The 27,787-nt window shown below is 50.5% G+C and overlaps 1 protein-coding gene across 1 annotated transcript; it reads right to left on the bottom strand.

The window, feature by feature from the left end:
• Positions 1 to 7,232: 7,232 nt before the first annotated feature.
• On the bottom strand, positions 7,233 to 15,322 carry OTX2 (orthodenticle homeobox 2). The gene is made up of 5 exons (XM_065063097.1): positions 15,164 to 15,322; positions 14,892 to 14,972; positions 11,111 to 11,318; positions 10,526 to 10,677; positions 7,233 to 9,179 (listed from the first exon to the last, which is right to left on the bottom strand). The coding sequence occupies exons 3-5, from the start codon at positions 11,205 to 11,207 to the stop codon at positions 8,559 to 8,561; spliced, it is 870 nt and encodes a 289-aa protein (XP_064919169.1). The 5' UTR covers positions 11,208 to 11,318; positions 14,892 to 14,972; positions 15,164 to 15,322; the 3' UTR covers positions 7,233 to 8,558.
• Between the last annotated feature and the right edge of the window lie 12,465 nt (positions 15,323 to 27,787).

The raw sequence follows: 27,787 nt of genomic DNA, 5'->3' as shown, positions 1-27,787 counted from the left end.
TCTAATCACTGTCTATTAAACTGTGGAGTAAGGAGGCTGTGTATTAATACTGATGGGACAGTTATAGTCACAGATTCCCAGTATTAGCCCATGAGCATCACTGGATTCTCTGATTATCAAGAGACCTACAGGTTTTCAGCACTGCCGGGGAGTCGGGCAGCTGATTTGTGTCTCACACTCCCCCTCCCCATGCAGCTCAGCCCATCTCCCGCATTTGCAACACCTCAACTCCTCTGTGCCCGAGTGTCAGACGCAACTGGTTGATTTGCCCCCCGCTCCATCGAGGGGCTGTGTTTGACACGGGAATGCCAGCCTTGAGGTTCATCTCATCCTACATATGACTATGTGTGGTGTCACCCAGATGGGCTGGGGGAAGGCCTCTTCTTTGACCCTGCTGCCATGTCTGGTCCAACAAGCACAACACCCATGGTCAAAGTCTTTTCAGGCTCCATTGCCAAGCATCTTATTGTCCTGACATCAAAATTGCTTACAAACATAGCACAGACAAAGCTAATACTCAGATCAACGCAGACAGCAAGGCAATTTGTTCTGTCCCTACCAGCAGTAACCACTGCCCTTGTCCCTGGGTCCTCTTGTCCTCTTCCCAGCTGGGCTAAGGATACCATCCACAAGGCTCAGCTCCTGGCTTTGGAAAATCTCAGCCTCCCAGCTACCTTAGAAAGGACCAGACATCTTCTTGCAGAAAATATTAAAGGCTGTGGCCAAGTAATAACAAATGTTTGCTGCAGTATCTATGCAAAGGTTGAGGCAGTTGAGGTACTACAGACAAAAGCATAAAAGCCATGTAGATGGCTCCTCAGCCTTGATGCCATCAAAGTAGAAAATGAAATGTCAGAGACCAGGACTTCCCCTGGGAAATTAGACATACAGGAAGTATTTTAGTGTAGTTGCATCAATACAAGTAATTAAAGGCACATAGTGAGACTCTAATTTTGGTCTCAGTTATATAGAGACCAGTCTAATGCCACAGGGTGACCTCTGCATCTGCACAGTTGTTCCCACCAAACTCCAAATAGCTCCAGCACACTGTTTTTTTACTAATTTGCAATCAATCCACCACCATCCCTTGCAAAATCACAGACTTACAGCAGATCCAGATGATCCATTAAAGCACTGACACCCCACAATATGCTGCAGGCATCCCCCAAAACCTAGGGAAAGAGTCTCAGATGTCCCTGCTGTGACCCCTTCTGCAGTCACCTCTCTCCCTGTTGATATGGGAGACCATGAGTCAGAATTGAGCTTTGGCAGCCTTTAGCAGTTTAATTTGCCCCTGTCAGTACCTGCCAAAGGAGACGGATAGTTTGCACACCTGGAGAGGTTGGCACCGTGTCCCTGGTCCCTGCGCTGGGGAGGCAGTGGGAGAGCAAGCGGACAAAGTAAAAGAGAGAGAGCAGTGGTGCAGCAGGGCTGACCCAAAGTTCTCCGAGAAATTCTCGCAAGCCTTATCATAGAAACATAGAACAGTTTGGGTTGCAAAGGACCTTCCAAGCCCATCCAGTGCCACCCCTGCCATGAGCAGGGACATCTTCACCAGCTCAGGTTGCTCAGAGCCCCGTCCAGCCTGGCCTGGGATGTCTCCAGGGATGGTTCATCCACCACCTCTCTGGCCAACCTGGGCCAGGCTCTCACCACCCTCAGGGACAACAATTTCTTCCTCATGTCCAGCCTGAATCACCCTCCTTTAGTTTAAAACCATCACCCCTTGTCCTATCACAACAGGCCCTGCTCAAAAGTCTGTCCCCCATTTCTTATCGGCCCCTTTCAAACACAGAAAGGCCACAATAAGGTCTCCTAGGAGCTTCTCTTCTCCAGCTGAACACCCCAACTCTCTCAGCCTGTCCTCCCAGCAGAGCTGCTCCAGCCTCGGATCATTTCTGTGGCTCCTCTGGCCCCTCTCCAGCAGGTCCATGTGTGTCCTGTGCTGAGGACCCAGAGCTGGACCAGCACTGCAGGGGGGTCTCACCAGAGCAGGGCAGAGGGGCAGAATCACCTCCCTCCACCTGTCACCCTTGCTGCTCGTGAGGCAGCCCAAGATACTATTGGCCTTCTGGGCTGCAAGCACACCTTGTCTGGTCATGTCCCACCTTTCATCCACCACCACCCCCAAGTCCTTCTCCTCAGGGATGCTCTCAGTCCCTTCATCCCCCATTTCCCAAGACTGGGTAACCTTAGGGATCCCAGTGTCACACTAGCAGTGAAAAAATGCTCTTGTTCCTCTTCCATGCATGTGGGAAAGCACAGACACAAGGCACATGGCAAGCCTTACCGAAGAGTCACAAGTGAATTAAAGCAGGTCAACAGAAAATTTCTTCTTCTTGGCATTGACATCCCAACCTCAAAAGAAACTCCATTGCAAAAACCAGAAATGCTCCAGGTCTTGAAAACTCTCCTCTGTCATTATTTTAGCAAAGTGAGAGTTAAATCACCTCCCAGCAGGCTGTGAGCTGCTATTAACAGTGATGGAAGGTGGAAGCACCTGCAGTCCCTGTTGGAAAGGTTACAGACCAGAAATAACTTTTAAAATATGTTTTCTGAGGCATAAAGGAGGTAAGTTGCCCTCTCTGCTCCCTCATGCCCCCTCCTCTGTCTCCAGTCTGGTCCTAGACCCTCCCAGAGCACAGGGCTCTGTGGGGCCAGTTAACCCCATGGAGGGTCAAACAATGCATTTTCCAAGCAACAGGAGCTCTCATAGAAATATTGCATCCCCTGTTACCAGCATCTACACGAGAATAAATATCAGGGTGCCTACCTGTAAGCATGTGAGGAGAGGCAGGGAGAGAACCAGCTCCTCCTTGAAAACAGAAAACAACAGAAACACAGCCTGTTTTTTCCAGCAATTAGCTCCGTGGGGATCTCTGTAAGGAGGTCTCTGGTCTCACAGAGGTATCTCCTTTCCTTTCACTCACCCTATAATGATGCTACCTCAGCCTTCCAAATTTAATTACCAACTAATTATGCATCCCACACAGTGGTTTGGTCCTGGCAAGGGCTGAGTGTCACCAGGAGGTATCTGGGACCAAGGAAGTTGTTTTCTCTGTGCACTGAAAGGGAGTCCCCACCACTGCCTCCCACTCTGCATCTCTAACAGGGAAAACCCAAAACAAGCGTCTTGCCCTACGATCGTACGGTGTGTGACCCTGTGCATGGGCACGTCATTGTCACGGGTTGTCCTGTGCTCCCCAGACCACACAATGACATTCCCAAATCTGTTTAAATGCAGAACAGGAGAGGGACCATGTCGAGGAAAACGCTTTCTTTTTGGCACATCCTGCGCTAAGAAGTATTTGCCGATAAGCTGATAATCAGGTGGCCTGGCCACCCCTGGTATGTTAGACCTTGCTGCTTAGAGAATATTTGATCATACAGTATCTCCATTAGGAGTTTGTAATCCGCTATCACGGCATTTGAGAGCCATTTGAGTATAAGGAGATTTCTATTAATGGTTCATGAGCCTAGAAGTCAAAATTGACTCTCAGAGCAGATTTTAACAGTTTATGTGGCATTTATATATTTATATATGTCTTCACCCACCTCTTCTCCCCACCCCCCATCATTTCCCTCTGCTCTGCCCCAGCACTGAGGTGCAACAGTGATAACAGCAGCTAGGAGACATCGAGCAGCCTCAGCAGCTAGGTCTGCTAAATGCCTTTCCTTTCCTTTCCTTTCCTTTCCTTTCCTTTCCTTTCCTTTCCTTTCCTTTCCTTTCCTTTCCTTTCCTTTCCTTTCCTTTCCTTTCCTTTCCTTTCCTTTCCTTTCCTTTCCTTTCCTTTCCTTTCCTTTCCTTTCCTTTCCTTTCCTTTCCCCTTTCCTTTCCCCTTTCCTTTCCCCTTTCCTTTCCCCTTTCCTTTCCCCTTTCCTTTCCCCTTTCCTTTCCCCTTTCCTTTCCCCTTTCCTTTCCCCTTTCCTTTCCCCTTTCCTTTCCCCTTTCCTTTCCCCTTTCCTTTCCCCTTTCCTTTCCCCTTTCCTTTCCCCTTTCCTTTCCCCTTTCCTTTCCCCTTTCCTTTCCCCTTTCCTTTCCCCTTTCCTTTCCCCTTTCCTTTCCCCTTTCCTTTCCCCTTTCCTTTCCCCTTTCCTTTCCTTTCCCCCTTCCCCCTTTCCCCTTCCCCCTTCCCCCTTCCCCCTTCCAGCTTCCCCCTTCCCCCTTCCCCCTTCCCCCTTCCCCCTTCCCTTCCCTTCCCTTCCCTTCCCTTCCCTTCCCTTCCCTTCCCTTCCCTTCCCTTCCCTTCCCTTCCCTCCCCTTCCGTCCCCTTCCCTTCCCTCTTCCTTCCTTCCTTCCTTCCTTCCTTCCTTCCTTCCTCCTTTTCCTTTCCTTCCCTTTCCCACTATATGCACCAATATGTGCATTTATGCTATATGCACTCATAGACATGTGTTTGTATGCTAGATCCATCCATGCACACGCATTGACATAAACGTCCATGCTATACGCATTTATACACACGCACAATTTTGCTCTGTGCAAAGGGGGTGCAGTCTGGGGGCTGTGAGCCCTGTGCCCCCCTTGGTGTCTGCGCCCTGCAGGGCTGGGAGTGGGCAGCAGAGGTGTAACAGTCCCCAGCATGGACTGGGGGTGCAGGAGGTCATGACCCCCCATGACCATGGGGGCTGCCCTCTGGGGTTTGCTGCCCCAGCCCTACATGGCCCAAGGAACAGGGGGAACCTTTCCTCCCTTTTTCTTTGGAAAATAGGGGATGGAAGGTTGGGGGCCCTTCTAGTATCCCCACTCCCCTTTTGGTCCTCAAAACTGGATGGACTCAGGACACAAACCAAGCCTAAACCCAAGCCTAAACCATACCCAGCCCTTCCCAACCCAACCCCAACACCATCTCCATACCCAACGCTCCCAAATCCTTCCAGACCCAAACTCAGCTTTCCCAAACCCAAACCCAGCCTTATCCCACCACCCCCCCAAACCCCAGGTCAGGGCAGTGCCAGGGCTGTGAGTGGGATTTTTGCAGGTCCCTGTGCCCCCTAAGCACCAGGTGGAGAAGTTCTGCTGGAAATCCCTAAATCCATCTTTTTTCAGCAACTCTCCCCTGTCTCCTTGGAAACTGTCAGCACTCCCCAGCCCCAGCTTCTCCTGGAAATGCTGTCACCCCAAAACTTGTCCCTGTTTTGGGGCTCCCTGGGCAAGGGCTGGTTATTGGGGAGAGATTGGACACTGTGGGCTGGTGCTGGTGAGGAGCAGGCAGAGGAGATGGAGCCAGCATTGGAGGCAGCTCAATTCTGCTTGGTGTCACGACTTCCCTCCTGGTTTTCTACTTTTTATTATTATTATTATTATTATTATTATTATTATTATTATTATTTTTCCTGCAGTGGGAAATGTCACCCTGCAGAACAGGGAGAAGATTCACTTACATGTATATTTGGAGGGGGGACAACTCAAATAAAATACCCTTCTAATCAGCTCTTTGCCCCTAAATCCGGCTTTCCAACACTAAACCGATGTGGTCCCTCCAGCTTTTCCCCTGATTTTATTGGATCCAGAATTGCCTCACACAGCCTGAGTTCAGAGGAAATGAATTCAGCTGGGAGACCTAAAACATTAAAAATGAAAAAGGAGCTAAAACACTCTTTATATAATATTTGGTGTTTGCCAGCTCACCTTGGGATTTTGCCCTTTGCCCAGGCGAATGCCTATTTAAATTAAAATCAGAAACAAACAAGTAGAGAAAATGTGGGAAGTGCAAAAAGCCAGGTAATATTCAGAGAAATTCCTGCCATGAATTGGCTTTTTCTGATAAAAATGAACCGTAGCCAGAGGAGCTCATCCCTAACAGACAGGGGACCACTCGGGGAAGAAAAGCAAAAGATAAGATGGAAAAAGCAAAATGGGAAAAAGAGGTTTTAAAGAGGCTTTAAAAAATAATAATCAAAAGCGCAGGAAACAAAGAGCTTTTCCAGGCAGGTGGGATGCTGTGCCCCGGTTCAGCAAGGACTTGCTTTTTCCAAACGTTAATTTGCTTGAATAGTTTTTAAGGGGAGATAAACTTTGTTGGTTTGAGCTAAATCAGTGGAGAAATGAAACTTTTGGTGCTGCTGCCTGCGAGCAGCCGGTGATGGGGACCCGGCTGAACTGTCCCCGGTAACCCCAGTGTTTGCGCTACTTCGTGCTTCCAAAACCCTCCCTGCCTATATCCTCCCATTAAAAAAAATACTAAAAATAAAATAAAAAAAAAACATTAAATAAAGAGAAAATCACCGTCTGACAAAAAGCGGCATAAAAACTCGCCTTTGTGCAAAGCTGGCCGATGTATTTATTTTAAAGGCTGATCTCTGCTTGTGGTGGCGGGGGACATAAATGCCACCGTGGGAAGGAGAGGGATTGCCGGTGCCCGAGGAGGGGGACAGTCTGTTTGGAACGTGGGGATGCAAAGCCGAGGGGTGGCCGTCAGCGGTGGCATCGGTGCTCCCTGGTCCTGGGCACCGCAGTGGGGTGACGGTGGTCCCAGGTGACACACAGGCAGGAGGATGCTGGTGACAAGCCGTGGGGGGCAGCCAGTGACAGGGAGCAGGATGGTGGCGGATGCTTTTTTCAGCCTCTCTTTTTCTTTCCAGAGGTACATTTATTTGCTGCGTTTAATCCAAACTGAGTTCAGGGCTCAGGCAACCCCAGCGATGTCCATGGGAAGGAGTCAGGGGGAGAAGGACAGAGAAAGAGCCACCAAGAATGGGGATGCTCAGGAAGAGCCTGATCCTGCATCACAGGGCGTTGTGGCTTCAGCCCATGGAATTGCAGCTTAAAAACTGATCCCCCCACTTCCCCAGCACTTCTGCTCAGATGATCCTGCCTGATCGCTCCCAGATTCCCCCCTTCCGCTCCCTGCATCAGCCTGGAAAGTTTAGGGTTCTCCCCAAACGCAACCAGGTAACCTCGCACCTCCCAGGAGGGCACAGAGCAAACACGTCCCTCCCCACGCTGAGATTTGGAAAAGCTTGTGGGGAGATCATATTATCCAAGGTCTGATTGTAACAAATGTTTTTTTTGCTTTCAAAAATGAATAATAATTAAAAATCCTCCCTTCATTTTGCTTCCTGCACCTCAGGGAGCCACCAGCAAAACCCCCTTTGTCTCGGCCCCGCAGAAGCAGCCGGACCCTCCTGGTCCCCCGTGCCAGCCTGCGACCGAGAAATCCCTGCAGCAGCCGGCATCGCCCCTCGCCGTCACTCGCCGGATGCGATTAAAATGGAAGACAACCATCAAGTGTGCTAGAACCATTTTAATATAATTATACATATCTGCCAAATCCAGGAAAAAAAAAAAAAAAAAAAAAGAAAAAGAAAAAAAAAAGGTTTATGCATATATATCTTTTTTTTTTTTCAGTTAACATCTGCAAGCATAAACGACAATGAATTTCTCGGTTTAAATTCATCCAGGTCAGAGCAACTGCCCAAAGTCCTGTTGGATTTGACAGTTACCGCCAGCGTGGCTGGCAGTAAGTGAGCCCCAGAGGAGTTTAATGTCCTCGGGTGGGGTTTTTTTCGGTCTTTTCTCTTTCATTGAGAGTTTGTGGTAAAAAGTTTCAGTGCAGTTCACCTCGGGTGAAAGGTGATTGTGTTTTTGTGTATTTCCTTTTTTTTTTTTCTTTTAATATATATTTTTTATTATTTTTAAAAATATGATAATAGGTAACTCAGTTGCTCTGAATTTCACTTATAATTATAACCTATTTAAATCACAGCAGAACTCCCGCTGGTGCGGAGTTCATAGTTGCATACAATACAGGAGATCACAGTTTTGAAGTCTAGCACAGATTAAAAACCACAGATGTACCATTTATATAAGACACACACTGATTGTCTCTTAAAAACTACATATTGACTCCTTATGAACATTATCTTTTTTTTTGTTTTTAATCTTTAAATAAAGTAGTGCAGCTAGGACAATCAGTCACACAACCCACACAGCCCTGAACCAAGTTCTCCGGGTGCCAACTTGAGCAAGTTGGGCGTCAAACAGTTGGATGAGCTCGAGAGAAAAAGAAAGAGGGAGGGAGAAAAAGAGGGAGATAAAGAGAAATGCTGTCCATTGCGAATATTTTAACCGAGGGTTGGCTAACACATTGGAAACCTCTGGGTGAAGGATCTTTCCACGCACACACAAAAAAAGAAATAAAAACCTAGACTTTTTTTTTTTTTTACTTTTTTTTCTTTTTTTTTTTAAACTGGCCCGTAGGTGGGACGATCTCCCACCTCTTCCAAACAAAGAAACCCAACAATTGCCTAAAACTAGAAAGAACACAGATGGGTCTGTCTGCTTTCTGCTCACTAAATGATCTGTCCATTTAAGGCCTTCCTCCTCTGTTTTTCCTCTTTATTATTCCTTTTCCAGAGCATCTGAGCAGGAGATGAGTCTGAACGGGATCACAACACTGTCCCCCTCTTGTTGCTGTTGTGTTTTTTGTTCATTTGTTTGTCCGTTGAGTTATTTTTCTCTTTAATTTAACCAAGACCTGACTAAAACTGGAGCGTTCAGCCCAGCCTGTTCGTTCTCATCACGATTTTATTTTTTCTCATATCACAAAGGTTCTTCACAAAACCTGGAACTTCCATGACGATGTCTGGTCCTTATAATCCAAGCAGTCAGCATTGAAGTTTAACTTCCAGGAGGTGGTTTGGTCTTTATAATCCAAGCAATCGGTGGTGGAGTTAAAGCCCAAACTGGAGGCTCCATAGCCCTGGGTGGAGAGGGAGGCTGGAGACTGGTTGAGGTGGCTGGTGACCGCGTTGGCACCCATGGGACTCAGGGTGGCCCCCGGTCCTGGAAGCTGGTGGTGCATAGGGGTCAAGTAAGATCCACAGTCCATCCCTCCAAAATAAGAGGTCGAGCCAGCGTATCCTTGGCTGTAGCCTGATGCCTGGGTGTAGGTCATGGGGTAGGACCTCTGCATGCAGGAGGACGAGGTGGACAAGGGGTCTGAGAGCGGGGAGATGGACGCTGGGCTCCAGATGGATACCGGGGCACTGCTGCTAGAAATGGTGGGGACTGAGGTGCTGGAGGGGGGAGTGAACTGCCCACTGGTCCCGCTTTCCGAACTCACTTCCCGAGCCGGTGAATTCTTCTTTTTAGCTGGCCGTACCTTGTTCTGGCCCCCATTCTGCTGCTGCTGCTGTTGCTGCCGGCACTTGGCCCGGCGGTTTTTAAACCACACCTGGAGATGGAGAGATGGGGAAGGAGAGAGAAAAAACCTGGTGTTAGGGATGCACAGGCAAAACCAAGGGGGGAAAGAGATGGTGATGGGGAGAATTCTCCGGGGAGGGGACACTAAAAGCGCTCCCCAGCGAGCAGAGGGTTGCAGGTTGCTGCAAAGAAAAGCTCCGGGGCTCCCCCTCCCTGAGATCATTAGCAGTAATAACAAGTGGAAATAGGCAAATCAAACTGCTTAATAAGGTCACTTTTGGGGGGGAAGGGGTGGGGGAAGTGCTGCCTCTTTACTGTTTGCCAGCCGGGGACCCCCAGGAATCACCAGGAATCACCGTTTAAGGCCTATTGAAGTCAAGCCCTTAATTAGAAACAATAGAGCATCAGAAAAGGAGGGAACAATTAGGGAAACAGAGGCAGGATTTGGGGGGTAGGGGGTAAAGATGCCTCATTTACCCTCTAAATAGACTCTCTGCTCTCATCCCCAGCCAGGACGAGCCCTTCCAACCCCTCTCATCTTTTTGTCAGCAGGGACCAAGGAGGAGTGCTGGGGAGTTTTGTGGGGAGAACGCTGGGGTGTAGCATAGGGGATCCCTGTCCCCAGCTTCCCTGGGACACGACATCACGCCGCCTCGGGAAGCCTCGCATGGAGGAGAGGGGGAGGGATGGCTTTGGAGCTGCCCTGGCCCAGCTGCAGGGATGTCCTGGATCCGCGCTGGGTGCAGGATCCTCCTGCACTGCCAGCAGCACCTCCAAAACACTCTGCCCACAGAGGAGACACAGCCCAGCCCCAGGAGAGTGGTCTCCTCCACCAAGGCATCCCCTCTCTCATCAAAGTCCCTTCAAAGGGAGAAGAAGCCCCCAGTCTGTACTGATGTGAAATGGGATCCCAGTCTGGCCCTGCTCCAAGGATGCAGGGATCCGTGGAGAAGGGGGGATCCTTTGTGGGTGCCGCAAGAGGCCCAAACACCTGAAGGATCTTCTAGGATTCAGTAGCCAGGGCAAGGCAGGGTGCAGAGCCTGGGGGTGCTAGGGAGCCCGCCTCGGGATCAGAGAGGCTGAGGAGTCTGGGAAGGGATGTGGAAGGCTCAAGAGCTGGGACCTGAGAACTGCACAACCCCCGCCATTGCACAGGGGGGAAGGGAGGCCCTGGGGAGGCAAATTGCCACTCCATCCCCCCTGCACCCTCACCCATCTATGAGCCTCTTTCACTCCACAGGGGCTTGATTTGGCTCCACTACTGACCCCATCCTCGAAACCACCCCCCTCTCCTCCCTTCCAGCCACAGACCGGCCCAAAGCCCGCACGCCAGGATGGAGGTGGGGGACAGGTTTCTGGGGCCACCCCGTTTCCTACCTGCACTCTGGACTCGGGCAGGTTGATTTTCAACGCCACCTCCTCCCGCATGAAGATGTCAGGGTAGCGGGTCTTGGCAAAAAGGGCCTCCAGCACGTCCAGCTGCGCCCGGGTGAAGGTTGTACGCTCCCGCCGCTGCTTTCGGGGGGTGGCTGCGAAAGGAGCCAGAGGCCCTGGCTGTCAGTCAGCAGCTTCTCACCCCCCTGTGTCCCCTCCAGCCCGCTCCCCATGGGGGCACCCCTATTTTCCCCGCTTCTCCTAAACGACTCGCACCCCAGTTCTCAGGCACCACCGTGCAACAGTCCCACCTCCGTTGCCCCCTCCCCATCTTCCCTGGAAGGATCCGGAGGTTCTGACCCCCCAACTCCAGCAGGAGGGTGTCCCCTCTTTGCAGACCCTTCCCCGGATAAAAAGTTGAGGGTGAAGAAGAAGGAACAAAGGTGGGGACCCCTCCACCTCCCACCCGCTCCAGCCATCACGATCCTCGGGCTTGTTGTGCTTCCAAAAGCCCGGCGGCTTCTACTCCGTGGGGAAAAAAAAGGAGGAGTTCGGAGAAAGAGAAAGAGGGAGAAAAACGTGGCTTACCGGGATAACCGACGGACGGATGCAGCAAATCCATGCCCGAGGTTGTGAGACTCAGGCCATTGACTGCATAAGGTGGTTGCTTAAGATAAGACATCATGCTAAAGTTGTGGCGGGGTGGAGAGTTGGCCGAAATCCGGGCGAGGGGGAGCCGCCCGAGAGCCCTGCCTGCCCCGGGGGGTGCCGTCGGGCGGGGGGGGCCGCCAGGTGCCTGCGGAGGCCAGAGAGGAGAGAGGGGGAGGTCAGGCCAGCTCGCTGCCCCCCCAGCTTTTATCCCCGCTGCCTTTCCCCGTCAATCCTCCGGCTCGTAAAGCCGGACCCCAGCCGGATTTGGGAGCTGGGAAAGACTGACTAGATAAACGCATCTCTCCCCCCCCCCCCCAAAAAAAAGGTCGAGGAGGAAAGGGGGCGGGGGGGCACATCCCAGCCAGTAATTACTGTCCGAACAAAACCCCCCCATGCCTTCAACTGCCCGCATTGTACAGCAGCCCGGGGCATTTGCATAGGATTCCCGGCCGGGCACCGGCTAATTGTCTCAAGCAAAACTTGATTGGGGCCATTGGCAGACACAAAGAACCCCTCGGCTAAATAAATAATGCAGATAACAAAGCCCAAGGGTGAGAAACAAAGAAACAATTCAAGAAACCTATCTCTCCCCTAGTCTCTTGCAAGGACTTTAATTACCCCAGGTTTGGGCAACATTCAAACCTCCTCCCCCCGTTTCCCTTCCCCCCGACGTTGCTGCATTTCAGAGCTCGAATGCCCGCTCGGGCATTCCGCTCGGGAAGAGACAAACTTTTCTGCTCTACCACCATCAGTCCACGTCTGCAGTAATTTCCACCGGCCATTTGCACCTAATTAGTACTCCGGGTAATTAGATTTGGAGGCAAGTAACAGATTTATTAGGCTTTCAAGAAACTCTTGATGACGGAGCTGAAGCTAAACAAACACCTCGGTGGTGACCGGCCCTGGGACGGCCCCGGCGGGCGGGAGAGCGAGCGGCTCCCCCGGCTCCGGCTCCTCCGGGTCCCCGTTCGCTGCCCCGGCGGGGCCGGACGCTCTGCAGCGAAGAGTGGGGGGACACAAACACACACTCCGCCAAAAAATGGCCGACAAGGGGCCAGCCCAGCGTTCTTGAAAGGGTTAAGATTGTTTTCCCGTGGAGAAAAAGTCTTTTTTGTTTTGTCTTTTTGGGTAAAGTCTCGCCCTCCCCTCCATTGCCGGTGGCCGTCGGAAAAACGAACTCCCGCACAACTTTCTTCCTCAAACACCCCAAAACTCCGTGTTTTCAGCTAGCAAGAACACAAGGGAGCAAAGCCGCCGACCCGAGAGGGCTGCAAGCTGCCAGGGGGGCTCCTGTAGGATCCCCGGGCTCCGGTGCCCCCCCGCCCGGCCCCACCAGCCCCGTTAGTGCCGATTATCCGCGGTTCGGAGTTTGCCCTTCTCCCCGCGGGCTCTGCCGCCTTCAGATGCGCTGAGCGGCGGAGTGGGCGCGCATAAAGCGCAGGGTCGGACCCTTTTTTTAACAGCCCCCCGCGGGGAAGGCTGAAGAGAAGCAGCTTTGCCGAGGAGGGAACCCCGCGCACCGCGCCGGTGTCCGGGCGGCTTCGGCCGCCAATTCGTTTTCGCCGGCGCAGAATACGCGGGAGAGCGAAATTGGTTTTGCTACCAGCCTAAAAACGAATAATAAAAAAAAAAACAACAAACAAAAACCCCGAAAAAAAAAAAAAGACAACAAAGCCACAAATAAAATTTAAAAAAATAAGCAAACACCAAAACGAACCCTAAACCTCCATTCTGTTGGACTCGGCGGCATCACGCCGAGGCACCAGCCCAGCGCGGCCGCCCGCGGAGCCGCTCGGCCGCGCATCCCGGGGCCGCCCCGCAGCCCGCGGAGCAACGGCTCCGCTCCGCAATCTGTCACCTTTCCCCCTCCTCCTCCTCCTCCCCCCCTCCCCGCTCCGCAAAGAGCCCGGCTACCAGTTGCTCTGCCCTCGCTCAATAATAATTACCCCGTCCGAGAATTAATTATAATAAATGTTTTCTTGATAAACTAACGAGATAATCCGGGCGGCACACGCTCCCTAATTACGGGCCACCGGCCCCAGCTCCGCTGATCGCCCGGGTTGATTAATGCAAGGCAACGATCCGCGGCCGGGCGCGCAGGCTGCGCCTCTGCCCTTGGCCGCGCTGCAGGGGGACGTGGACTGTCCGGGGGGGTTTGCCGGGCAGCGGAGCAGCGCGGAGAGCCTCCCACGGAGGTGCGAGAGAGAAAAGGGAATTTGTTTTGATTTGTTTCGCAAACGAGACCTCGGTTCCCTGCCTGTACGGCGCTCCACCGCATTTCTTAAATATTTTTTATTCTCCCCCCCGCCCCAATCCGGTGGGAAGGTTTGGTTTGATATTTCTTAACACGGGGATTTTCCCCCGGCGCGAAGGCGGCGGGGATAGACCCGCTATTGACTCTTCTGCGCAGCTCCCCGCGTTTCGCCCCCCCAGGACCTGCGCTCAGCTCCGCGGCCGCCGAGTCCTTTCTGGGCCGCGCAAACGAAAGGGCCGGTCGGGAGCGATGGAACCGGGCTCGACGGGCAGCGACATCCGCCGCGGAGCCGTTTGACCCATCTCTGCCTCCCCACCGCCACTCGTTCGCTTTTTTTAACTGCCCTTTTTTTGTTATTGCTTTGGGGTTTTTTGGTTTGTGTTGTATTTGTTGTGTTTAACTGGAGTTACATCTTTTCGAAAGAAATAAATAATAAAATTCAACTTCTCGGAGGACCTGAAATCTAAAGAAATCTCTACAGCTAACGAGGTTTTCCAGCTCTAAAGAAACTTGTGCCGGTGCACAAGGACTTTCCCGACTTTCTCTTTGTCAACGCGGTCTAATTTGGAGGAGAGAGGCCGGGTTGGGAGCAGCGCGCGTTATACCCGATCGGTGTCTTTGGGAAGCGCTTTCCCACGGCTTAAAAAAATGTAGTAAAATCAAAATAAGGGAGGTGGAAAACATCTCCATCCCCCTCCCACCCGGATGCAATTCTCTCCATCCTTTTCGCCAACACCGAGCCATGAAGCTCCGTCCTCAAAAGCCTTGAAGATTTTTCTCCCTGCTATTTGCAGCCCGATTCTCCGACCGCCGCGAGTGCTCAAAGACACCTTCTCAAAATTACTTTGCTGAGTGTCCGCATCGCAAGAAAGAGGAGGGGGGGGGAGGGGGTGTCTCAGGCAGGAGCTGAGAGAGGGGATAAATTCCTCCCCGGTTATTTCTAATTTTAAATTTAAAAGTCCATTTTGGGGCTAGACAAGAACCAAAGTCGAAAGGATAAGACTGGGGGGGGCGGGGGGGGAATAAAAATAAAACCAATATGTACCTAACTAACGAAATCGCGGTGAAAAACCGCGCCTGCCCGCGAAGGAGCGAGCGGCTCCGCGCTCGACCTCTGCCCGGCGAGGGGACGGGGAGGCTGTGGGCATCGCCTCCCCGCTTCTCGGATTTGGCCCTTCTCCTTTTCATCCAGCACCTCCCGGTCCTCGCCGAGGGCCGAGCGGTCGCCGCCGCCTTCGGTTGCCCAAGACCCGGAGCCGCTTCCCTCCTCCGCCCGGCCTGGCCCGGCCTCCCCCGGGCAGCCCCGCATCTCCTCCGGGGAGCCGCCTGCTCACCGCTACCGACACACTGATCCCCCCACCGCACACATAATCTTTTACAAATAATAATAATAATAATTTTAAATATTCCTTCCTCTGTGTTTCTGCCCGCCGAGCAATGGCCCCGAGGAAGGGTTGGACTTACCTGCGAACCACGGGCAGGGCTGGGGGGCGAGGGGTGAAACCTGCCGCCCGGATCCTCGCCAAATTCAGGGGTCGGGTTGAGCTGGGAAAGAAAGCACAAAGCAGGAGGTTAGAGAGCTCGCCGCATGCACATGCCCACGACATCGGGTTTGGGGGGGGCTGGGGGGGAAAGGAAAAAAATGTTTGAAAAAGAAGAATAAATGGGGAAGAAAGGGGAGGAGACGGTGCGGGAGAGGGATGCAGGGATGCTCGGGGTCTGGGCTCGGTACATACAGATCTAGCCGGTGCCGGAGCTGGTCAAAAGATTTTATTTTTAATAATAGTGGCAGGGTGCGTTGGAGCTGAGGTCTCTACCTCTCTCGGGGAGCTTTGCTGAGAAAGCGCCTCTCTGGCAACTTTTTGACGCAAACTCTCCAACCAATGGCAGGGAGAGAGTGATTGACACATCTAAGCCAGGGGGAAAATAATAAAAACACACAACAGGGGGAGGAAAAAACAGGCCGCTGCTGTACCGGGGGGACAATCAAGCGAGAAATAACAGCCACCGAAATGACACGAGAATATACATTAAAAGAACCTGCTCGGTTTAAAAATATACATTATGGAGCGGAGCGTGTGAAGTCATTGTACGAATTAATGGGATGGACAGCAGCGATGGCGTTAGCGTGTTGCCCGGGGAAGGAGAGGAAGGGAGGGACAGTAAAAAGCTGGGGGAAGTATAATAATAATAACATCAAAAGATATTAAAATAAATAAGTAAATATTTGGGAAGGGGGGACATGGAGCCTGACAGGGGGCCTTGGCTGAGCAGCGCGGAGCTGGGAGAGAGGAAACCCGCGGGAGCAAAGGGGAAACACCCCCCCGGGACAGAGGAGAGTGGGGTTCCAGGGTTCCCTCAGCCCCGGCTCCCCCCTACCGCACCCGCGGAACGGCCCGCGCCCCCCGTTGGTCCAGGGGCCAAATGTCCCCGGGACGAGGGGAATCGAGTCACCTGAAGGGGGATATAAACCCATTTTAATTTTTCTAAAGCTATATACCGATGATGGTGTAGAACGGGACACAGCGGCGCTGCGTTGAATTTGCGAATACGGACGTGCACGTATTTTAATCGAAAGAAACTCTGTGCAGCAAAGGAGGGGGGAGTGAGGAGGGCCGCGGGGGGGGTCCCTGCCACAGAGCACCGGGGACAGGCACCGGGACGCGCCTCTCGCACCTCCCGTCCCCCTCAACTTCTCCCGGCTCCAAGAAACCCGAAAATAAAAGCTTTGGCGAAAGGCAGGAGAACGGAGGTAGCTCAGGTCGGAGGGAGGGAGCGCTCACACACTTTCCTCACTTCTAACAATAGGGGAGGGGGGGGAAATGCAGCGGCTCGATCATTTTAATGGGGTGACCTATGTTAATGAAGTTATAGCAATTAATTCGCCTCTTTGTGGCTCTCTCTGAGCCTGGCTGCGTGCAATCCAGCGTGGTTGTCCTTGGACTTTAGCGCAATCCCGAGCGCTGTCGGTGCAGCCGGTTTGCAGGAGCAGGTTTGGGATGCTCGGGGTTGCGCTGGGGCGGGGGGGGCTGGGGGTTGTGGGGTTTGTTTTTTTGTTTTTGTTGTCTTTCCTCCCCGAGCGGAGGAGGACGAAGGGGGGAGAAAGGAAGGAGGGAGGGGACAGGAGGGAAAATTAAACAAATAAACAAACAAACAAACAAAATCAGCACAAAAGCAGCCGCAGCCCTGCCCGCCGGAGCCGCTCCCACTTTTGTTGTTGTTTTTTATCCTTTTTTTGCGAGGCCCCTTCGCGGAAAGTTGGTAGCCGGGGTACCCCCCGTTGGTATCCCCCTCTCCCCCCTGGAACCCCGGGCCTTTGCCTTCCTTGGAGTTGTGGTTTGTTTTGGCTTTATTTATTTTTTTTTAGTTCCCTCCTTATACCCGTGAGACTTTTTTGGGGGCGACTTTTTGTGGTTTTGTTTGTTTGGGTTTTGTTTTGTTTTTGTGGGCAGCGAGAGGTGGCTGCAGAGTCCCCCCCCGAGTCCCTTTGCAGCATTTCCCCCCCTCCGCAACCCTTGCACAGAGATCCGCGTCGGGCAAATCCTTCCCTCTCACCTCCCCGCATGTCGGCACGGCCACGCCACCCCTCAGCCTCTCCTTTAGCAGAGCACCAGGAATAAATATCCCGATTGAACCCTTTCCCCCCCTCGCCCCCCTCCTCCTCCGCCTTTTGCCATCGTCTCCCGCCCCCACATATTATTTAATAACCTTAATCCACCTTGGAAGAATGAGAGAGATAATTCGTTCCCGTGTATCCTGACCAGGAGGATATTTTCGAAATCGATTAAAAATAAAAGGGGGAGGAAAAAGAAAAAATAAAAAGAAGAAAAAAAAAAGGGGGGGGGGGGGTGTTTGAGGGCTGGAGGAAGCCGGGTTATGGCAGAGGAGGGCTGAAATAAAATTCAGTGCTTGCAGAAAGTGGCTGGGAGAGCAGGTTTGGAAGCCGGGCTGACATCCCCGCCTGCAGCCCGGCCGTGGGGCGGTGAGCAGAGCTGCTGCCATCCCAGCCTTTCCCTCTGTCCCCCCCCACCGCCCTCCACTCCCCAGCCTGAGAAGTTGGGAATAATTCACGCGGCCAATAAAACAAGTGGCAGAGCTGGACAGTGTTACTTAAATAAACAAGGGTCTCTTTAAAATTCCCATCCACTTCAGATGTCTAAAGTAAGATTGTGATGATTTTGTCACGGTTTGGTAAATTTACCCCTTTAAGAGGCTTTCATAAATCCCAGAACACACCTTCAGCCAGATTTGAATATAGATTTAGGTTTTAAAACCCAGAAGCTGGGAACACCGCTTTATCAAAGAGAATTTCCCTTTAGCTTAGCAATGTGTCGGAATGGCTCTTGCAAAGATTGGATCTGAGAGGGGGGAAAAGGGGGAACCTTCTTTCCTGGAGCAATCCTGCACACACTGTGCAGCTGCCTCTGCCTTCAGACTTCTGCAGCTCAGGGAAAAGTTGCCAAAAACAATATTAATAATTGTTGCAGCTGCAGGAACTTGGGGCTTTATTTTTTTTTTTTTTTTTGCGATTTTTTTTTTAAACTTCCCAATCTCTTCTGGTCCATTTGGAAAACGTTTCAGAGCAGGTACAGTGCCAGACTAGCTGGGGATAACGGGGAGTGAGTGGAGATGTGTGATTTTTTTGCCTCCCTCTAAGAACTTTGTGCTCAGAGAACCAATATCTGCTTCTGGGATGAAAAGAAACTGTAACTTCTGCTTCTCAGTAAGTTCTCCAACTTTCCGATGCCAGTCGTGTTACAGAGCCATTTTCTCTCTCTGCATAGCTGTGTTTCTTCTCTTTCTCCCTCTTTACTTCTCTTTTCCTTTGATTTTAATTTCCGACTCTACTTTACTAGCGCAACCGTTTCGCGAGTGGTTTTGTCGCCGTGTGTGTCGCTCGCCAGGCTGATCGCGCTGAGCTGCTGCCCTTGTGTATTATGACCAAGGAAAAACAAAATGAAAAGATTATTTATTAAGGTCGGGTGGAAGTTAAGGAAGCAAGCAACACCCCCCAAAAACGAACCGGTTTATTATTTGTCACCTTTGTATCTCTGATCGGCTCCGGAAAGCGATGCATGCTACGCACTTTTAAGCTTTTCCCTCATCGGATTTGTGTCTAGTTAAAATATTCCAGACTTTCCTTGAAGTTTATCTGCAAGTCAATTGCGGTTTGGGGTTTCTTTACTTCTTATTTTATTTTTCCTGAGTTTGACACAATCTCCCCCCTACCCCCCCGCAATGTCCCTTTTCGGGGTGCAAACTCAGAGGGATTGGCAAAGCTGTGGCACTTCGAGAAAGGGTCGGATTCGTTTTAAAATGCTGGAATGATTAAATGGGGGGGGGGCAAGAAAAAGCCAAAACGTCTTTTTCCGAGCGTCTGGGAGAGGTTTGGCAGAGCCGTCACCTCCTTTGGGGAAGGGGGGTGTTTTGGTTTGTTTGTTTTGAAATATATATACATATATATAAAGACAGCATCTTCACCTATATAAAATCAAGTTTCATAATTGGGGTAAGGGGGTCTCGGGGGAGGAGAGGATGGTGGAAGCATTTAGGTGGGATGTGCAGTTCGCCCAGCAGATTTCGGGGCTGGACAAGTCCTAAAAATGATACCCCCGAGAACAGACAAAGTGAGGTCAGGGCTTGTACCTAAGGGAAGGTCTCATGTGCACCGGGACGGGGGGGGCGGGAATCGTAATAAACAAAACAACCCCCCAAACCCAACAAAAACAACAACAAAAAAAAGCAAACACACCCCCCCTCCCAGCATTAAATCAAACAGCATTAAAGAATAATTAAAAAAAGGTCTTTGGGGATGCGGTGCGAGGGGGGTGCGTGGGGGGATCCACGCGTGGGGGCCGGTGCGGGGTGTCCCCCGGGGGCTTGGTGCGGGAGGCTGGGGAAGGGGCGTGTGTCTGTGTGTCCCTGTGTCCGTGTGTGTGTGTGTCCGTGCTGATGAAAGGCGCTAATACTGCCAGTTTACATAATTTTTCTCTCCAGGCCGTGAAGTTACCTTGATGAGCAGCTTTCTACAGCAATCAGATTATAGGTCCCAACCCAGATATTAAAATAACGGTTACAGTCCCATATCTCGCGTGTTGGCAAACTTGGGAGAAATGAAGGGGTCGGGGAATGAAGGGGGAGGGAGAGAAAGAACCAGAAAAAGGGTTTTGTAAGAAAGAAGAAAAGAAAACCGCAGAGAAGCTTTAAACTAGTCTTTCGTTTGTAACCTTTTACAACCTTTATTTCCCGTATATGAAAAGCTCCTTTTATTGAGACCCATAAAGAACTTTTTTTTTTACCCCCCCCCCCCCCCCCCCCCGCCAACTTGGATTTTTAATTAGAGCCCATCAATTGCAGCCATATATATAGGAATCGATATAAAGTAATCCATGGAGATGGGCTAAGGTTTTAATCGAAAATCTTCTTTGCCGTTCTTTGCAGATCTTCTTTAGCCGCTGGCTGGTGGAGAAACAAATGTTCATTAAAAAAATACCCCCTGAAACCCCCAAAGCAGCCCCCCCAAGCAAACAAACCCACAATGCAGGAAACTCGCAAAAGCTCAGAAACCAACTGTTGTTACCATGTCAGATAAGAAATTACTCTTATGCTTAACTTCATTCTCCCTTGCAGGCAGTTAATTTTCACATTGGAAACTTTAAAACTAGCACCCAATATTACAGCTATTTTTATTTCCTTTCTTCATTTGTATATGGGAATGGTATTTTCCGTGCGGGAAGGGTCTGGTCTATGCGCCCGCGAGTGTCTGTCTGTCCGGTAACAAAGATCCCACAAGTGCAACACTGCGGTGAAATCCAGACACCGTCCTCTCGCAGCTTCTCAGGCTCACAAATATCGCACTATTTTCTTTTTCTCTCGCTTTCTCGTTCTTTTTTTGTTCTTTCTTTCCCCCCCCTCCCCCTTTTTTAAGTGTTTTACATTATGTAAAATTTAACTCTTTGCTTTCACGCGATGGCATATTTCTTTTTCAATATAAAAAGAAAGGAGGAAAAATCCCAACTCCCCCAGTGCTCCCCCAACCTTCCTCCTTTCTAAAGAACTAGGGCTGTTTTTCTCCAGGGGAAGGAGGGGAGTGGAAGCTAAATATGAAACAATGCAAGCAGCTTCGGGTTTATTTTGGTAAATTAATTGTGAGACTATTCTGGCTCCTGTGTGTTTCTGCATGATTAAACTGCGCTATTTGTTCCCCAAAGCTGCACATTAGCAGAAAGTGCAAGTCTATTTTAAAGCATCATCCTCAGGTTTAATGTAAGCAAACTCGGCTGAGTGAAAAGTTTACCGTAGTAATTGCAGCTAAGAGTCGACCGTAGTTGTTTTAATCATTATTTTCTATCTGATAAGTGCGTTTTAAAGAATGGACTCTGCATTTTTTTAATCTGAAGGAAGGGAATCTGACCGTATTTGTACCCAACCTCGCGTCTTATCTGTATGAAATTTCAATTTATTTAAAAGCCTGGTATTTAATACACTACACGGGCCATATTTAGTTTAGACAAACCCCCTCTTGTACTTTCTCCGTAATCACGCCTAATGAAAACGTGGGATTTTCCCATTATTAAAAAAAAAAAAAAAAAAGTGAAAATATAATGCATCTTCATTAGGAAAATTGACTGCTGTGCTCAAGACAGTTCTTAATTGAAAAGGCAACCTATTTTAATGGTGTGGTTGAGGAGAAGATTACATACTTTATCCAAACACAAAGACAATTAATAATGAGGACCAGGCTGCTGCCATTAACTCTAATGCAGTTACATCAATGTCAATGGAAGTTGTTCGTACCTGAACTGGGAAGGGGCTGCGCCCCGCGGCCCCTCCGCCCCGCCCGGCCACAGCTCAGCCCCTCTCGGGCTCCAGCAACACCCGGCACCGCCGCTTTTCCCACTGATAAACCCAGCAGAATCATCCCCATGGTTTCTCCCACCCCCCCCATTATATATATATTTAATTTTATTTTTTCTGTGGCAGCACAACCCCAAGAAGTTGTGCGAATAAGGTTCGCCCCCGCCGCCTGCTTTAAAGGGATTTTTTAAGAGCTGTCTAATTCAGGCTGTTTAAAAGCGTGACAATGCGGAGTGGTGGTAGCGCTTAAGCTGCAGTTTGCAAACGAATCCGTGCCCCACAGCCAAGGGAAAAGTCCTTTCTCCCCCTGTTCCTTTCCAGCGCTGCCAAGCGCCAGCGTTCGCCTGAGCGACGCCTTCGCTTAAGGCATTTCTTTGGGCTTAAAAAAAAGAATAAATAAACTTTCATTTGCTCGATTTGCTGATAAGGTGCATTTATGCCGAGAGTTGGCGGTGGAGGGTCTGCTTTGTATTTTTTCTGTATTTTCTTTCCCTAGGAGGGACCGCTCGGTCAAGCCCCGTTCACCCGGAGCCTGGCAGTGTTTCCGCGGCTGCGGAGCGAGCCGGGGTGGGAGGTGAGGAGCGGTGCTGGGCGCTGCGCGTCCTTTACCGACTTAAACAAAGTCCCGCTCAAACCCCCTCCCTGGGAAGCGAAGTTGATTTGATAATTACAAATAAAATAATTAAATCAGAGCAGCGCAATTTCTCCCGAAAAAAAAAAAAAAAAAACCAAACCCTAAAATAAAAACCTACAACCGATAATCGATCCCACCCCCCCCTCCCCCCCGGGGCAAACCGTTTTCCCCCACCGTGGGCAACTTTCTGCAGATCTTTGTCCTGCACCGAGAGGGGGCCACCCCCAAGCCTGGAAAAGCAGAGCCGGTAACCCGGGGAGCTTTCCCGCTTGGTTTTATTTTTTAGGGGGGAGGGGGATGTGGAGGGCATGATTGCCAGCCGGGCAATCCTCATCCCCGCCCGGCCGGGCCAGTGCAGGGGGGGTGAGTCCCGCTCAGCTGCCTCCAATGGAGGAAAATAGGCTTTTTTGAGGCTGTTTTGTTGTTTTTGTTGGTGTTTTGTGCCTGCCCTGCCCGCGGTCCCGCCCGGTGCTGGCACCGGGAAACAATGCGGACACTCGCTGCCCAGCTTCCGCGCCCCTCACCCCGGTGGCCCCCGGGCCTAATCCCGGCTATTCCCCCTCCAGCCGCTTTTAATCTCCGCCGGGGGGAGGAGAGGAAGGAGCAGGGGGGTGGCAGCCCCGGTGCCGGTGCCCAGCGGCGCAGGCTGCCCGCCCCGGGCTCGGCCCCGCCGGGCGGCCGCCCCTCCCCGCCCCTCCCGCCCCCGCAGCTGCCGCCTCCGCCGCCCCCCGGGGACGGGAGACGTGGGGGTGTCGGGCGGCCCCGTACGGGATAAGGTGGGTGGATGGTTGGGTAGCGCCTGGCCACTCTCACGGACGGACAGATGGACAAGGCTGTGCCCAGCATCCCCTCACAGACAGGCAGACGCGGTAGAGCGTGGCTGCCTTCCCCGACAGACAGACGTCGAGTCTTCCCTCTCAGACAGACAAACATCATAGAATCATAGAACATCCTGAGTTGGAAGGGACCCACAAGGATCATCGAGTCCAACTCCTGTCCCTGCACAGAACACCCCACAGTTCACATCATGTGTCTGAGGATGTTGTCCAGTCTCTTCTTGAACACTGTGAGGCTTGGGGCCGTGACACCTCCCTGGGGAGCCTGTTCCAGTGTCCAGCACCCCTTGGGTGAAGAACCTTTTCCTCGTGTCCAACTGACCCTCCCCTGGAACATCTTCCTGCCATTCCCTTGGGTTCTGTCATTGGTCGCCGGAGAGATCAGTGCCTATCATTCCTCCTCCCCTTGTGAAAAAACTAGACCATGATGAGGTCTCCCTGCATGATGTTAGGATGGGCAGAGCAGTGTCCATCCATCTCTTCCAGACAGACAGACGGACAGACAGCTGTGGCCCACCAGCCCACGCAGATGAGAGCTGCTTGGGTTGAGCCCACCCTGGTGAGCAGAGCTGGGGACAAGCCCAAGTGGGGCCAGGCTAATCCCCAGACAGACAGACAGACGGGGCCATGCCCTGCTCACTCCACCTGGCAAGGGGGTGCCCTCCTAAATCCCAGGCAGACCAGGTGGAGCATGGCTAATCCTTAGGCAGAGACGGGCAGCGGCTGGTGCAGGCAGGCAGGGCTGGCTTCCACAGAGCCGTGGGTTGGACCAGGAACACCCGGTCACATTCAGCTGGTTGTTGGACAGACAGACCAAACACCACCCTGCTGGGTTTCTGCTGGGAGAGGCAGAGCCTGACCAGGTCTCACAGGAAAAGAGGAGTTAATGGGTCCGTGGCCATCACAGTGAGGGATTTTCCTACCTGTGGAAAAAAACTCAAACACGTTGCAATTTCCTTCCCTGTGCAGGCAGGGAGAGGCAAAGCGCTGGGGTCCAAGCAGGCTGTGGCCTTTAGGAACTACCCTAACATTCGCAGCTACAGATAAAAGGAAGTTCCTGCTGGTTTCCTTCCAGACAAATGAGCCTGGCCGGGTCTCTTTGCTCTTTAGCAGCATCTGTCCACCCTCTGCACCTGATTCCTTCCAGGAGCCTTTCATCTCCCTCCCCTGCCTGCTCCCAGAGCCCCGGCTGATCTGCCCGCGGGCTTAATGGGACAGGAGGATGCGAGTCCCCTGGGATGGTCTGTGCCCACCTCCTCTTTCTCATCTTGGCTCGCCGGAGCACTGCTCTTCCCCTCTCTCCTGCACCTACTCAGATGGCAAAGGGATTTTTGATGGGAGGAGAGGAGTTTCTGGAGCTTTTATTTACCTGTCCGGAGACAGCCGTGCTAGGAGCTGTCTCCTTATTTCTCTGAAGTCTGTCCCTGTGCCGGGAACGTTGATGACACGCTGATTGCCTGTGTCTAAGAAGCAGAGCTTGAACCAGACTCATCAGGATTTTCCGTGCCTTCTGTGTTTATTTTCATGCTGATGGTGTAGGTAAATCTGACATCAACAAGTTGTTGAATAGGAAAAAAACCCCTCCTTTTTGTGTGCACTCACTGATAAACACTGCAATGAGACCCTTTGGCAAGAGGTTTACCTGGAAAAATAAATGCCTTCTGGGTGGATTTCTTGTCACTTCTTAGCCGTGCCCTGTCCCTACACGATGCTGTGGCACGGGGTTCAAATCAGCTGCCTGAACTTGGTCATCAGGACCATCTGAGATGCCCTCGAGTCCCTGAGACACCCATGCAGCCTTGGGGGGTCTGGCAGAGGACTTGCAGGAGATCTGTGTCCCCTGGGCTCAGCAGCTGAAGGCCAGCTGGGACACCAGGGGACATCTCAGGTGACACTGGACACTTGTATTTAGGCAACAAAGCCACATTTGCAGTCTGAGCTGCTCTAACCTGTGACAGTCAGTTCTTCAGCTCCTTCCTGGTACATAATGATGCCTTCATTAGAGCTTTTTTCATCCACAGCTGAAATGCAGGAGCCTGTAAATAACACGACTCTGCCCACATATTTTCCCACTCACTGTGAGCATTTCTTGGTGCTTCATTTAGATGGACCAGTGACATGGCTGCCACAATGCAGCATCTTGTTTGACACGTCAACATTGAACACCAAGAGGGGTTTGAGTTCAGGACGTGCTGATAACCCAGTTAGTGAGAGCAGAATCCTTCTCAGGTGTCTTGGTTTGGCCACCGATCTTGCTTGTTGGTGTCTGCCTCAGAGAGTATTTTGTGCAGAGTCTGTGGTTGGAGAATATTCTCCAAGCCTTAAAGTTCTTCTCTTCCTACATGTAAACCCAGAACTATCAGAAGGAGGTATAGGTGAGATCATAGATACAATATTTTGGTAGTTATTTGAAGAACAGGTGCGAGTGGGGCTGGCTGAAGGAGTTCATTTGAGGAGAGCTGTGACCAGTGCTTTGGCTTGTGCTTCTGCTCTGGTTCTCTGGGCAGTGCTGGGACAAGGGCTGGTGCAAAGGCAGTAGTGAAAGGGCAGAAAGCAGCTCTGCCTGTGGCTGGAAGGAGAAGGATGGAGCAGTGATGGTGATCAACACAGCACTCATGAGTTCTGCATGTGAGGAGAATCCTTGGGGCTGGTGCCTGTGTGTGCAAGAAGGTGGAGTTGGCTGGAGGAGCATCGTCCAGCTGGGACTTGCTGAGCCACAAGTCTCTTCCTTGCATTGCTTTTGAGGAAAAGCAGAGTATGTATTTTCACATCAGCTCATGCTCTTATCTTTAGTGAAACATCTAGGAAAGCAGTAACTTCAGCCCCATTTTGCCCCTTGTAATATTTTACTTTTAGCCCCAGCATATTTTTCTTGTGTTGTGATTTGATTTTGGGCTATTCACAGGTGTCAGATTCCCACATGAGCTTGGAGCCGGGAGTAGGTTTCTATAGCTCCATATTTATGGCATTTGCTGTGATTTAGTCTATACAGTTCACGAATCAGAATGAGTTGAAGTCTTTTCTTTAGTCTGTAGAATCACAGAATATTTTAGGTTGGAAAAGACCTTTAAAATCACTGAGTCCAACTGTTAACCTAACACTGCTAAGCCCACCAATAAACCATGTCCCTAAGAATCCCATCTACATGACTTTCAAACCCCTCCAGGGGTGGTGACTCCAGCACTGCCCTGGGCAGCCTGTTCGATGCCCCACAGCCCTTTCCAGAAATAAATTCTTCCCAATATCTAATCTGAACCTCCCCTGGTGCAACTTGAGGCTGTTTCTTCTTGTCCTATGTAGTAGAGTCACAGGGTACATCCACAATTTATTTTGTTGAAATGCAACTTTTCAACATTTTTGATGTAAGCATTACCAAGAAATGCTCATTATAGTATAATATTATAATTGCTCAACTTCCCTTAACTTACCACATTTCTTCAATAGAGAAACACTACAAAAGGAAGAAAGCCAATCCTTTCACATAACTAAGAATTTTTAAACCAGAGCACATTTTAAAATAAAATACTTTATTTTCATGCTATCCTCTTGTACTGTAGGTAGTTTCAGCCTCTGTGCTTGGATTAATTGTTACAGGAGTTATTGTCTAAAGCCTGTTAGATAAAAAATAAAGAACTAATATAAACACCACTGGCTGTATTTTGCCCTGTACTAGTAATTCAGAAAAGCTTTCTAGTGTGAGATGTACAAATTATTATTGATGAAACACAGGACTTTTAACAATCCAGCTTTTTTGCATGTACTGAAATCACAAGTCCAAGTCCATTTACTAAAGTAAATAGGCGTACAGGCAGTTTCTCAGGTGGATGAGCTGATTTTGCAGCCCAAGTGGGCCTTTGTTTCGAGGAAACATATTCCTGACAGAAATAGGTCTCTCTGTGTTTCCATAAAGATGGTTTTCACATCGCAGACCTGAGCCTGGGAAGTTTGTACATTTTTGCTTTGAAGGTGACCATTTTGTCAAACTTATGCATGACTCAAAAACTTGAAGGAAAAAATCAACCTGGAATGGAAATGACAAAATAATTTTGGGAAATGCAATCGGGGAGGATAAAAAAATGTAGACAAGGATTTTATGGATTGTAAAAAAAAAAGTCTGATCAATAATGCAATAATGTTCCTTATGACAAAAGGCTGAGGGAGCTGGGTCTCTTTAGCTTGGAGAAGAGGAGACTGAGGGGTGACCTCATTAATGTTTACAGATATCTAAAGGGTGAGTGTCAGGAGTGCCAGGCTCTTCTCGGTGACAACCAATGATAGGACAAGGGGCAGTGGGTACAAACTGAAACACAAAAGGTTCCACTTAAATTTGAGAAGAAACTTGTACCCGGTGAGGGTGGCAGAGCCTGGCCCAGGCTGCCCAGGGAGGTTGTGGAGTCTCCTTCTCTGCAGACGTTCAAAACCCGCCTGGACACCTTCCTGTGTAACCTCATCTGGGTGTTCCTGCTCCATGGGGGGATTGCACTGGATGAGCTTTCCAGGTCCCTTCCAACCCCTGACACTCTGGGATTCTGGGATTCTATAATCAGGTATTTATGGGTGAGCTGGTAAAAGAACTTCATGCAGAATTAAACTCTAGTTATTACTCTGGATATTACTAAATGCTCCAATTATAACTAGTTATGAAATTATCTATCATTTGACTACCTTGGCAGTGCTAATGAATTAATTCACACCACACCTGATGATATAGGGATGTTTTATCTCCAGTTTGCATGGGAGAAACTGTCTGATAAATGAAGGTCAAGCAAAAATCTTGTGGTCTGGTGCCTCAACTGCTCTTCACATACACACTGACATCCCTTTTTTTCAGGCTCCTTATTGCTTTCTTCCAAAATCCAAGGAAATAACACTCACAGTGTCTTCTAGAGAAGGAATTTTAAATGACACTTCCACAGTCCTTGATGAAGCACCGTTTACATGGTTTAGAGACCCATGGAGAAATGGGCAAATGGACAACTCCACATGATGTCCCAGAGTGTTAAATTTTGCTCAGGTTGAACCGAAGGATGTGT

The sequence above is a fragment of the Columba livia genome, chromosome 5, assembly GCF_036013475.1.
Source record: "Columba livia isolate bColLiv1 breed racing homer chromosome 5, bColLiv1.pat.W.v2, whole genome shotgun sequence".
Taxonomy (NCBI): Eukaryota; Metazoa; Chordata; class Aves; order Columbiformes; family Columbidae; genus Columba; species Columba livia.
This window is presented reverse-complemented; position numbering and strand designations above follow the sequence as displayed.

Bases quoted from the DNA above. Each gene is read 5' to 3' on its own strand.
- OTX2 (XM_065063097.1), bottom strand. From the start codon at position 11,207: ATGATGTCTTATCTTAAGCAACCACCTTATGCAGTCAATGGCCTGAGT. The intron at 10,678-11,110 runs GTAAGCCACGTT...CTCCTTTCGCAG, and splicing joins TCCGTCCGTCGGTTATCCCG to CCACCCCCCGAAAGCAGCGG. The intron at 9,180-10,525 runs GTAGGAAACGGG...CTCCATCTCCAG, and splicing joins TGCCCGAGTCCAGAGTGCAG to GTGTGGTTTAAAAACCGCCG.